The following is a 13,160-nucleotide window of genomic DNA, read 5'->3' on the forward strand; positions in this document are numbered from 1 at the left end:
GACATCACTAGAAATTTAGGGGTGGGGAATGATTCTTTGGTTTATCAGATGTCTCAATAATGTTAGTGCATTTCAAATGTGCTATAGTGGTATAGTACCTGCTTAGTACACCAAGACCGAGTTTGATCCCCAGCAGCAAAATGTGAATGTGTGAATAAATGAATGAGTGAAGAGTTCATTTGCTAGTTAGAACATACAGAATAAATGATTGCTTCTTAGATTTTTTTCAATTCCTTAACATTGGATATTATTGTTTTTTAGGATGAGTACTATCATTTATTAGCAGAGAAAATCTATAAAATACAAAAAGAACTAGAAGAAAAACGGAGGTCACGTTTACATAAGCAAGGCATCTTGGGTAACCAGCCAGCTTTGCCAGCTCCGGGGGCTCAGCCCCCTGTGATCCCACCAACCCAGTCTGTGAGACCTCCAAGTAAGGACTATATTTCTTTTTACTAGCTCTTAGCCTGTTCGCTTAGTTTTCCTTCAGTCTCTTGGGGTACATTTCTAAGAATGTACAATTATGTTCTCTAAAAGTCTGCACGTTGGAAGCTTTTTGTACGGCAGTGGCCTGTGAAGACATTGAGCTTCCCTCATAGGAAGGCTTATTTTTGTTTTTTGGTGGTTTTTTTTGTTTTTTTGTTTTTTTTTTTTCTGTTTTGGTTTTTTGAGACAGGGTTTCTCTGTGTAGCCCTGGCTATCCTGAAACTTACTCTGTAGACCAGGTTGGCTTCGAACTTGGAGAAATGCCTGCCTCTACCTCCCAAGTGCTGGGATTAAAGTCATGTGCCACCACTGCCTGGCATGGGAGTACTTTTTAAAGGGTGTGCTGGCAAGTTCTTTTTAACTTGAATATGTCTCCTTTTTTTTTTTTTTTTTTTTTTTTTAAATTAAATTTTTTTCCTTTGTAGATGGGCCCCTTCCTCTTCCAGTGAATCGCATGCAGGTTTCTCAAGGTGTGTAACTATTTCTTGTCAGCCATGTTTTAGTTTAACTTTCAATGGCAACAACCCCTTCCCCGCTCCATTTTCTCTTTTGTATTCTTTCTTTGTTCTTTCCAGTCCTTCTTTCTGGTAAGAATGTAGTCCACCAAATAATGTCTCTTGTTTTTAAAAATTTGGAAATTAGATGAGCGTTTTCCAAAGTGGTCAGAAATAGGATTTTGGACTGACAACCACCACCACCACCCCACACCATCCCCCATCCACCCACCCACCACCCCCACAAAAAACAAACAAACAAACAAAACAGGGAAGACCTTATTAGAAGATTAAATAAAAGAAACATATTTTAGGAAGGAAAAAGGCCTTTCTGAATACTCAGCAGGAGAGTCTGTGAGCCAGTCTGTGACAAGCACATGTGGGGCACTGAGAAGGTACGGTGCTGCTCTAGGCCATCAGGGTTGAAGCTGGGAAGTATTTATCAACCACAGGAGGCTGTGTGCAGAGCTCCATGGCTCGCTGGAGTAGTGATAGCTAGCTAAACCATTAAAGGCTCAATTCAAGATTCTGTGGTTATTTGGAGTAGGTAAGGCTTCAGGGCTAGGGGGCATTTGTAAGCTTTTCAATTCCTGACATACTGAGACCTGAGCAGCAGGGTATTGCTCCAGATTGTGAAATAAAATGAGAACATTATCCAAATGGTAAAGAAAGACATTGCAGTATACAAAGCAGTTTGAGAGGGATGAGTACATGATTTGAAGTTGTGACAGTATTACTGCATACTGAAACAGACACTGAATAAACTTGCCAAGAACTTGTTTGGATGGATTGGATTTGAGTGGTGGAGGAAGTCAAGTGGTTGAGAAATTGAGCCATAGCAGTGTAGCTGAATGCTTATGGGTACTTGGGCATTGATCTAGATAGGGAGCCATAGCTGAGTTGGGGTCTGACAAGATAATTTGTTAGCTACAGATGGTAAGAGACATTCTTTGGGTCAGTACTTACAGCCTTCCTTGCTGGCAATATCAGTACCTGCGAATGTGGATTTCTTTCAGTGCTGTTTCTTGGTATCTACACAAACTTTTCATGAAAGGGAGACTTTTATGTTATAAGCTCCCTGGAAAGTCCTCTTGGGCCTTGTTGGAATTTGGTCATTTGAGGGTGGTTGTTTTGGATAGTCACTGCAGGTATAAGAAGATCCTCTTGTGGCTACAGCAATGGTAAGGCAAGGCCTCTCAAAAACTTCCTCAAGGATTCTCTTAGATTACAGTGCTTGGCAGAATAACTGCTTGAACTGGGATTTATTTTGAGCTCACAATTTGCATAGTTTTATAGACAGTTAATAAAAACTAGTCTCTGTGATCTGAAGATACTTCCCACCGAATTCTTTGTCTCTGGTGTGGTGTTTGTGCAAACAAGTGGAGGCTGAGGGTAGCCCTTGGGCACTTCCTACTGAAGATACTTGCAAAATTGAGATGGTCTTCTAAGTCTTAGCACAGATTCTAACAATAATATCAACCTAGCCAAGAAGCTTGGAAGCTTGGAATAATGTGAGCCAGTTGCTGCTAGGGTTGTTAAGTGAGGGTGCACTCAGGTTGTCTTAGGAAATATCTCCTGTATAGATGGGGCAACTTCATCCCCTCACAAGGCCTCCTCGTCTGCTTTGTTGCTTCCGTGCTTGTACACGTTAGTTCTGGTTTGTCCCAGCCTGTCCTTATGTCTTCATCTTAGCCCTAGCTCTCCCGACCCTCCCATCCACTGCTGCCATCAGATAGGGAAGACTACTACCATTTGCTCTGATTTGCTTGTGGTTCCTATTGTCTGTTACCCATGTGTTCTGTCTTAGTTAGAGTTAGTTGATGAGTGGTTTTCCCTTCCTTGTGGATGCTTTTATTAATGAACTATCATAACTGTTTGCAGGGATGAATTCATTTAACCCCATGTCCCTGGGGAACGTCCAGTTGTCACAAGCACCAATGGGACCTCGTGCAGCCTCCCCCATGAACCATTCTGTCCCGATGAACAGCATGGCCTCAGTTCCAGGTGTAAGTGCTTCTCCTCTCAGTCCCGGTTCCGGGTGATGTTCTCTGGGCCTCAGAAGTCTACGTGCTTATTCCTTTGAATTTGAGCTATGTTTTATTTCCTTATTTCTCTTCAACAAGCAAACACAACTGTTGCTACAATGAGGATTATTTGACTGTTACTTTTTTTGTTGTTTTAGGTTTATTTATTTATGTATACAATGTTCTTTCTGTATGTTTGCCTGTATGCCAGGAGAGAGGATCAGATCTCATTATATACAGATGGTTGTGAGCCACCTTGTGGTTGCTGAGAATTGAACTCAGGACCTCTGAAAGAGCAGTCGGTGCTCTTAACCTCTGAGCCATCTCTCCAGCCCTGTTACTTATTTTTTTTTTTTTTTTATTGGAATAACAAATGTGGAGGAATTGATGTTGAGGGAGGAACAAGGCAGCCAACAACTCATATTGTCAGTGTCTGCTGACTTGAGCTTGCCCTCCTGAAACAGCCTTCAACTAATTAAAAGGCATGATTGAATTCTAAATTATAGCCTCCTATATTGATTGCCATTCAGAGGACAGTTGAGTGCTGGCTTACTTAAGAGATTGCTAAAGAAGTTGTAAACAAGTGCCTAGGAATGGGGGAGTCCTTGGCAAGTGCTGACCTTTAAGACCAGAATGTACTAGATTTGTAAGGCTTTGGGTCTCCTCTGCACTGTATGTCTTGAAGACTCTGGTCTATCGCTTCTGTGCTGTAGCACTCCTCATTCTTGTCTTATAGATGGCCATCTCTCCTTCCCGGATGCCTCAGCCTCCGAACATGATGAGTACCCATGCCAACAACATGATGGCCCAGGCACCCACTCAGAACCAGTTTCTGCCACAAAACCAGTTCCCATCATCCAGTGGGGCAATGAGTGTGAACAGTGTCAGTATGGGACAGCCAGCAGCCCAGACAGGTGTTTCACAGGTGCGTTCAGTTTGGGAGCCTGGACAGTCAGCATTTATGTGGCCCCAGCCTCTGTGACAAGATCCTATCTTACCTTACTTTATGGAAGTTAGAATTCTAGAATATCTATCTCTTCATTGTTCTCCACTTTGTCCTGTAATTTTTAATTCTTCTGCTCTCTAGGTGAACTTCACACAAAAAGTAAAATGATTGGGTTTTTTTTTTTTTTTTTTGGTTTGTTTGTTTGTTTTTTGCTTATGCTTTATGTTTTGATCTTTGGATTTTGGTTCCTATTAATTTTAGAGATCTAAGATTAACACGTCACCCTGAGAAATGCCTGAGAACTTGAAGAAGGGCGAATTTCCTCTTAGTCACTGAGTTTGTGTGTCTTACTGCCTGTGTTGGGGTGTCAGACTAGCAGAACTATTGAGGGGATAGCACTCTTCTCATTGAGCATGTTTCAGTTACTCAGTTAAAGCTGAAGACATTCCTTTTCCGTTCATTTTACTGCTTTCCCCACTTTGGTTAATTGTAGTGTATCAAATGTCAGCTGCATATAGAGTATTTAAAATAGGCCAAATCTTTCTCAAAATATGAAATTTATGTCTTTTTAAACAATGAGCTAATGTTGAATGAGTTGTTGAATATATTAGATTTATTCTGTAATGATTTTCTCTATCATCTCATTTCTTTAGAACAGAGATGAAGAAACCAACTCCTCTCCTTCCCACATCTCCCTATGTAGCCCAGGCTGCAGTCTTCCTGTCTCAGCCATATGCCACAATGACCAACAGTAGACATTTTCTGTGAAAAGTCAGATAGTGAATATGTTTAGTTTCCTAGGCCAGACTCTTAGTGTTAACTCTTTAGCTCTACTTTTACAGTGTACGAGTAGTTACAGACAACAATTAAGGATATGGCTGGTGTGGTTGTCATCCTGTAAAACTGGTCTGGGTGCCTAGGCCAAACTTCTCTTTGGAACAGTGATGTTGATTCATTTTTTGAAAGGTCAACAATTCTCAAGTGTCTCCCCAGTTGGAAGAAAACCACTATACTAATATGATCCACTGTCTCAACTCCCCCCCAAAAAGAAAAAAGCCACCTTTTGCTGTGGTCTAAGTTTTAAGTAGATATGACAGAACACAAAGTCAGTAAGCTAAGTAAATGTGTCTAATCCATGAATATTGTAGCCAGATATTGTAGTTGTACAACTCAGGTATGAAAAGCAGTTCAGTGTGAACTTTATTACATGCTACAGTGTATGCTATAAATGTTTAGTCTGTGAATTTGTCCAAATGGGACATCCCCATGAAACTAGCAGAACTAATTAAGAAACTATGATTAAATTTTCTTCTTCAAGTCTGTGATGTTTTCAATTGGGTAAAGTAGTTTTAACATATTCTGTCCCATTTCTTTTAGGGCCAGGTGCCTGCTGGTGCTCTTCCTAACCCTCTGAACATGCTGGCACCCCAGGCCAGCCAGCTGCCCTGCCCACCAATGACACAGTCACCATTGCACCCAACTCCACCTCCTGCTTCCACAGCTGCTGGCATGCCCTCTCTCCAACATCCAACGCCACCTGGGATGACGCCTCCCCAGCCAGCGGCTCCAACTCAGCCATCCACTCCTGTGTCATCTGGGCAGACTCCTACCCCAACTCCTGGCTCAGTGCCCAGTGCAGCCCAAACACAGAGTACCCCTACGGTCCAGGCAGCAGCACAGGCCCAGGTGACTCCACAGCCTCAAACCCCAGTGCAGCCACCATCTGTGGCTACCCCTCAGTCATCACAGCAGCAGCCAACACCTGTGCACACTCAGCCTCCTGGCACACCGGTGAGTCTCTTTCAGTCTGTCCCACCATTGTCACTAATGAGCCAAACTCTACAGGATACCTTTCCATACAGTGTTCTGTTGGCACTCGGGAGGCAGAGGCAGGCAGTTCTTTGTGAGCATGAGGCTAGCCAGAGCTACAAAGTAAGACCCTGTCTTTAATTAAAAAAAGAAGAAAGAATACTCTGTCATGATGCTGTAGCATTTTGCTCTTGCCAAAAAGTATATCTCTGATGGAACTGCGGTGAGCTGTGCTTTGTTCCTACTATTGGCCCTAAAGGCATGGTTTACAATTACCCTTGGTTAAAATAGTTTACAGAAATTAATAGTCATTAAGACATCACAGCATGGACAGAACTATTGAACTGTATGTGCAACTATTTTCCCTGTTTTCTGTTCTAGATTAATATCATTCAGGTTTTAATAGTTTTTGTACTTGGTGTCTTGGGTTTTGTAAACATGCTATGCTCCAAACTACAGGTCCTCCAACTTGGCTAATCAGCCTTCTTTCAGAGTAGGAGACTTTTCTTATTCATAATGAAACAACAGAGTGAGGCTCATATCTTCTGTGGCTCTAAACAGCCCATTCCTCTCTGTAGGTGGCACTGGAAGGATGGGAGGTGTCTCCTGCATTATCCCAGGCCTACTGGCCAGTGCCTAGCCAAGTACCTTTCTAGAAATACAGAAATCTTAATATCATTTTCTTTTGAGTCTAATCTATAGATCCCCTCCTCTCAGATTTACATTAATTCCATTCTTAGATACTCAGGATGTTTGTAAAAGGCAAAATTAATCAAACGACAGTTCCAAAGATGACATTATTATTATTTTTCTTTCTCCATAAGGATATATACTTACTATGACTCTGCATTCGTTCTCTAAATAAGTTGTTTCCTGTCTTCAGACCAGGGTCTTGCAAACACTAGGCAAGCACTCTGCCACTGACTGCATTCTATGCCCTCAAAAAGTGATTTTTTTAAATCTTTTTATCTCCTTTATTAATTTATGCAGGTAGTGCTTCATTGGGTAAAGTCTGTTATGTGGCCATGGAGTGTTTGCTTACTCCACCACCATCATTGTCCTGCATTAACATAGGCTCATTGGATATCTTGCTTCACGTAGGCTGTTACTTCCCAACCTCCTCATAACTACTGAGGTGTTTATAGTTAGCCTTTCTCCATGAGTCTGAATGCTAGCAAAGGGAAATAGTGGTAAAATAATTCAGTAGGAAGCCAAGAGAAAAGAATTTTATGTTAGAATTAGAAAACTGTTCTTCTGGCTCTACGTTTTTGGTAAGAAGTAAATCTTAGCCGGGCGGTGGCGGCGCATGCCTATAATCCCAGCACTCGGGAGGCAGAGGCAGGTGGTTCTCTGTGAGTTGGAGGCCAGCCTGGGCTACCAAGTGAGTTCCAGGAAGGGCTTCAAAGCTACACAGGGAAACCCTGTCTCGAAAAGCCAGAAGAAGAAGAAGAAGTCAATCTTGTTTCTGGAGTGGCTTCCTCTAGAGCTCCCTTTGGGAGCTTCTGTCCTTTAGTGTTCCTACAGGTGCTTAGTTGTACAGAAGGGCAGGAGCTGAAGGTTAGTGGTGGTATCTGCTTTACAGCGGTGATGATTATGATTTCTTTGCAGCTTTCTCAGGCAGCAGCCAGCATTGATAATAGGGTCCCCACTCCCTCCTCTGTGACCAGTGCTGAAACCAGTTCCCAGCAGCCAGGACCTGATGTACCCATGCTGGAAATAAAGACGGAATCCCAGACAGATGATCCTGAGCCCGATCCTGGTGAATCCAAGGGAGAACCTCGGTCTGAGGTAGATGTTGTTCCTAGGTGGCACTACATGGCTTGTGTGTGGTAGCTTTACCTACATATCTTCAGGACTATCATGATGTTTGGATATTCATTTTAAATGTTTGAATTTTCTAGAAATCTTTTTATTAATGTTCTTCATTCATTTCTACTTCTGCAGAAGAAAAACAGAATATTCGTTTACTAATTTAATGGCTGAAGTTGAAATCAGGGGGCCAAGAGCTGAATCCAGCCTGTGAATTTGTTTTTGTTTGGCCTGTTCAGTGTTTTAAAAATCAAGAAGTTGCAAATAAAACTTCAGATATCTGATTTTTGTCAAAAGATAAGCAGCTCTGCCATCAGTACACTTACACTCTTTTATGGCAGCCAGTGTCCCACCTAATAGGGGATGTGTCCCTCAGGTGGGACATGGGTTTCCCAGTTAGTCCAAGTCTCATATCACACTCTTTATCTCGGAGCACAGGGTTTTAATCCTTGTTTCAATTTTCTAAGATATTTTTACTTCCAAACTAGATGTATCAGTATTTTACTGAGCATGTAAATGTACTTTTATATTGAAAAAAATTTTAATTAGAACTATGATTGCACCGGTGCTGTATAAAGTGACTCAATGGACATGAGGTAGTTTTTTGTTTGTTTGTTTTTTGGGTTTTTTTGTTTTGTTTTGTTTTTTTCTTTTTGAGACGGGATTTCTCTGTATAGCTTTGGAGCCTGTCCTGGAACCTGATCAGTAGACAAGGCTGGCCTCGAACTCACAGAGATCCACCTACCTCTACCTCCGAGTGCTGAGGGGACATGAATTATTTTGTTCCTTTTCCTAACGGGAAAAAAAAGAATGGTCCATGTACCTTTGACCCATATGTGCAAAGAGACTTCAGAGTAAACTGGACTAGGTTACAGGGGTCTGACCGTTCTCTGTCTTCTGTGCCTCTGTTTTTCTCAAGATGATGGAAGAGGATTTACAAGGATCCTCTCAAGTAAAAGAAGAAACAGACACAGCAGAGCAGAAATCAGAACCAATGGAAGTAGAAGAAAAGAAACCCGAAGTAAAAGTGGAAGCTAAAGAGGAAGAAGAGAACAGTGCTAATGGCACAGCCTCACAGTCAACATCCCCTTCCCAGCCACGCAAAAAAAGTAGGTCACGTTTTCTGTAACATAGGTACTTTGCTGTGCTTCCACACCAAAGATTGAAAGCTGAGGCAGGAAAATGATTACAAATTCTCTTTTATGTTCCTTGTCTGTCATTCAAGTTTACTTCTGAGAATGAAGACAGCAGTGTCTGGAGAGATTCAGTATGTAAGGGAGTTTGCTGGGCAAACGTGAGGATCTGAGTTTGGATCCTAGCACTCATGTAAAATGCTGAGTGTGACTGTACATGTGCATCTGTAACCCCAGCACTGTAGGAGGCAGACAGGAAGCTAGGGCTTTCTAGCCACCAGTCTAACTCCAGGTTCAGTAAGAGACTTCTTAAAGGAATAAGGCAGGACACCAGTTGTCCTCCTGGCCTCCATGAATGCATGCAGAGGGGTGCATATCTGCACACACTCAAGCACCGTGTACAACCCCCCCCCACACACACACACATACATGTAGAGAAAAATAACAATAACAGGTTGTGGCTGAGGGACCAGTCCTGAGTTGTCTTCTGAGATGAGATGTCATAGACTAGAGAGGCAGAGTTGAAGTGCCTCTGGACCTTGGAGCAGGCTAAGGAGTGTAGGCTCTGCAGAGCCAGGTATAAAGAACTGATGAACAAAATTATCACTGTCAGCATGTTTGTTCGTGTGTGTGTGTGTGTGTGTGTGTGTGTGTGTGTGTGTGTGTGTGTGAATTAGAGATTTCAGCTGATAGAGGGGAGTAAGGGGCACTATAGCTGCTGTGACTTGGCATGGGGTGGGATTATGGAGCTCCAGATGTGTGAGGTTAGCTCAGGACAAGTAGAAATTGAATGTACTCCACCTAAGGTGTGTCATGGTAAGAAGGAATAGGGTGTTGGAAGATTGTCAAGTGACCCTTGCTTAAAAGGGTGACCTTGACCTTGGATGTTAAGAGCATCAGGTAACAGGCACTTTTGAGAAAGTGCAGAGAATGTAGGTGGCCGAGGCAGTAAAGCTCCATAGTAGGAAGGAGACTTACTGCTTTTATAATTGAGGGTGCCAGAGGGTTTTTGATTATGCGGACTATCTTGTCATTGCTTATCTTTTTAAGGAGTAAAACTGAGAAAAATAAAAATATTTAATTCATTTAAATTAATGTCTGTTAATGGTAACATTTACCCCACCTGTATCCCAAGAATGGAACCTGTACTCTACCTATGATGTCGCCAGCCTCATTTAACACATTTTTACAAAAATGACCTTTTCCAAACAAAAATAGTAAAAATATGACATTATTTTGTCATCCTGCAATGTTTTGGGGAGTGTTAAGGCAACTGAGTTGGACTGTTGAGATCTGCCTCCATTCTGCTGTGGTGACAGTCCTGTTTACAGAGCTGTGTGAGGAGCTGCCGTTCTCATTCAGACAACCTAGTAGTGAAGAGAGGAGTGTTAGCCGTGGCTCTTTAGGTGCCTGGGGTCCTCTGCTCTGAGAGATACTTGACAGTCAACAAGCAGAGGCCCTGGAGGGTGCATTAATATCATCCTGCCGTCCCCTGCAAGGTACTAGGTCACTAGTTACGAACGTTTCCTAAGTGCTAGCATACTTGGTGCTTATTAACGCCCCCCTCCCCCCAAGACCCACATTTTTTTAGTATCACTGTCAGTTTTCTAAAACAAATCTTCAGAGTTTTGAGAAATAGCAAGCTCATTTGTCAGGTAAAGTTTTCTAAAACATTTTTTTTCCAAAACATTTTTTGATGAAGGCCCAAATTTTACCATTGGCAGCATATATTGTCATTTGTCCTTGAAGTACCTGGCTCACTTAGTTGATTTTTTTGGAGAAAACTTTGCCACAAACTAGGATTGAATAACAGCTTTGTATCTATCATCCTTGTAAGTTTTCTTCCTGCTCTCACCCCAGTGCTGATGTTGCTGCTGGTTCCTGAGGCTGCTCCTCCACAGCATGACTGCCTGTTGGATTACAGAGTAGCAGCACATGTGGGAAGTTGAGATTTACTGAGGGTACTGATTCTACTAACTATTAAGAATGTGCTCCCTGGCTGACATTCTTTTTCCTCAGAGTAGAGTGGCCACAAAGCCTGGAAGAACCTCCCATTCATTTGGCTCCTCAGTGCCACTATTGACATAGTGTATTTTTGTATTAGGGGGTAGTGTTGTTCTCAGAGATCCCTAGGGAGGCCTGCAACAGTGTTAGGATGTTCTTCATTGATAGAAATGTCACACTTGCACTGTATTGAGTTGTGACGGGTGATCGGTAAACTGAATTGTTCGATTGATGTAAAACTGCTTTGTTGAACCTTCAGTACCACATATTTTGAGTTACTACCACATTGGACAGCATGGGGCTTATGAATCACACACTGGAGAACTGTGTATAGTTTACCATTCTTACTGAGTGAAGGTTATGATGCTAGCAAAGTGTAATGACCTTCTGTGCCACACCAACTAATAGTTGCAGGGAATTTGGGTCTGATATAGCTATTGACTTCTCTTTGAGTCCTTATGGAGTCATAATACACAAGCATGGTAAAGGTGGGAATTTGAAAATACTTTATTTAGCATAAGCTTTAAATAGTTGTTTAATTAACGAATAAACAGAGTAAGACACATTTAGTCACTACCGGGGAGAAGAGTGAGAGTGACCAGACCTTTATTTAAGATGTGTGTGTGTGTGTGTGTGTGTGTGTGTGTGTGTGTGTGTGTGTGTGTGTTTTCGTTCATGTGTTCGTCCGTCCACAGTGTCTAGAAGATGGAGTAGGATCCCCTGGAGCTAAAGTTACAGGTGGTTGTGAGCTACTCAACATGGGTGATGGGAACTAAACTCCAGTCCCCAGGAAGAAAGAGCAGCAAGTGCTCTTAACCAGTAAGCTATTTCTCTAGCCCCTAAAATTAATTTTCTTTTTTAAATGGGGGTGCACACACATGACACATGCAGGTAAGTGGAAGTCAGAGGATAACTTGTGGGAGTTGATTCTTTATTTCCACTATATAGGTCCTGGGGATTGAACTCAAGTTGTCAGGCTTGGCAGCAAATGCCTTTGCCTACTAAGCTATCTCATTAGCCTATGAGCAGATTTTTTTTTTTTTTTTTTGAGATGGGGTCTCACTATGTAGTACTAGCAAACCTGGAACCCACTTTGTAGACCAGGCTGACCTAAACTTACAGAGATCCATTTATCTCGGCCTTCTGAGTACTGGGATTAAAGGTATGTGCTGGCTGCCACACCTAGCATGAGCAGACTGCCCTGCCACCTCTGTCTCCTCAATGCAAGAAGTAGAGCATGTCCTGTCAAGTCCCACCTGTTAGCAGGTCTTTTCTGGAAGGCCAGGTCGTTAGTACCTCAGACTTCGTACATCATAATGTCTCTCAGAAACTAATCCCTCAACGGCAACAGCAGATGATACACAGATAAGTGCACATGGCTGTGTGCCAATAAAAGGGTTGGTTTGTTTGACCCTAAAACTTGAATGTTATTTAATTTTCATTTGTGATGAAATACACTTCCTGGTCATTAAAAAAGGTAAAGGCGATTTTAAGACCTTGACTCATAGAAAGTAGGAATTTTGATCATAATTTGTCAGCCCCTTATCTATTGGAGTGAAAAAGCTTTTGATTAAATGTTGTCTTATAAAGAATTATTTAAGGGACTGTGGAGATTGCTTAGCAGTTCAAGTACTTGATGCACAAGCAGCAAACGTGGGGACTAGAGTTCAGCACTCCCAGACCCCCCCCCCCCCCAGAGGTGACAGGTGGGTATGCTGGCTGGCCTGTTGTCTAGTGCTCAGGAAGCAGAAGAGACCAGGGGTCCCTAGAACAAGCTAGCAAGCTAGACTAGCCAGTCCTACAAGTTCTGAGTTCACTTCAGAGACCCTGACTTGTTGAATAGGTGAAGAGCAGTGAAGAAAGACTTAGAGTATCAGCTTTGGGCCTACACACACACACACACACACACACACACACACACACACACAACACCACATTACTCCAAGATAATGGATATAGTTAGGCATAGTGGCACAAGCCTATAATCCTAGCACTTAAGCCAACCTGGGCTGTGTAGTCAATTCTAGCCTATACATACTGAGTCCCTATTTCAGAAGATTAAAAAAAACACAAAAGCACATACCAAAAAAAAAAAAGAAAAAAAAGAAAAAGCCAGGTGATCCTTTGTAACTGTTTTATAAGCAGAAGAATGAAGTTAGCAAAAAGAAAGCAAGAATGTTTATTTATTTACAAGGTTACTTGGGGCATGTCTGTATGCTTGAGTGGGCCTTTATGTTATAATAGGGAGTCTTCCCTGATCATCTAGACCTTGAGCCAGTACTACAAGGGCTAAAGCAGCCAGGTGTCCTGCAAAAGAGGTAGTGTCTGTCACAAGGTGCTCAAGAGACCTGATGGGTCCCTGCTCTGATGGGGATAAATTATGGGGAACTTTGGTGCGTCTGTTTATATACCTAAAATGAGGATGTTAGGTTGAATTTTTCTGTTAACCTTTAAC

General features: G+C 42.2%; 1 protein-coding gene across 2 annotated transcripts in view; it reads left to right on the forward strand.

The window, feature by feature from the left end:
- Crebbp (CREB binding protein) overlaps positions 1-13,160 on the forward strand; it is a 138,868-nt gene that overhangs the window by 96,022 nt on the left and 29,686 nt on the right. For both annotated transcript variants that reach the window (XM_059270101.1, XM_059270102.1), the window contains exons 10-16: positions 262-433; positions 912-956; positions 2,862-2,986; positions 3,741-3,929; positions 5,328-5,741; positions 7,368-7,547; positions 8,488-8,677. In XM_059270101.1, coding sequence (XP_059126084.1) covers positions 262-433; positions 912-956; positions 2,862-2,986; positions 3,741-3,929; positions 5,328-5,741; positions 7,368-7,547; positions 8,488-8,677 — 1,315 coding nt within the window. The remainder of the gene's footprint in view (positions 1-261; positions 434-911; positions 957-2,861; positions 2,987-3,740; positions 3,930-5,327; positions 5,742-7,367; positions 7,548-8,487; positions 8,678-13,160) is intronic.

This window comes from Peromyscus eremicus, chromosome 8a, assembly GCF_949786415.1.
Source record: "Peromyscus eremicus chromosome 8a, PerEre_H2_v1, whole genome shotgun sequence".
In the NCBI taxonomy this organism is placed as follows: Eukaryota; Metazoa; Chordata; class Mammalia; order Rodentia; family Cricetidae; genus Peromyscus; species Peromyscus eremicus.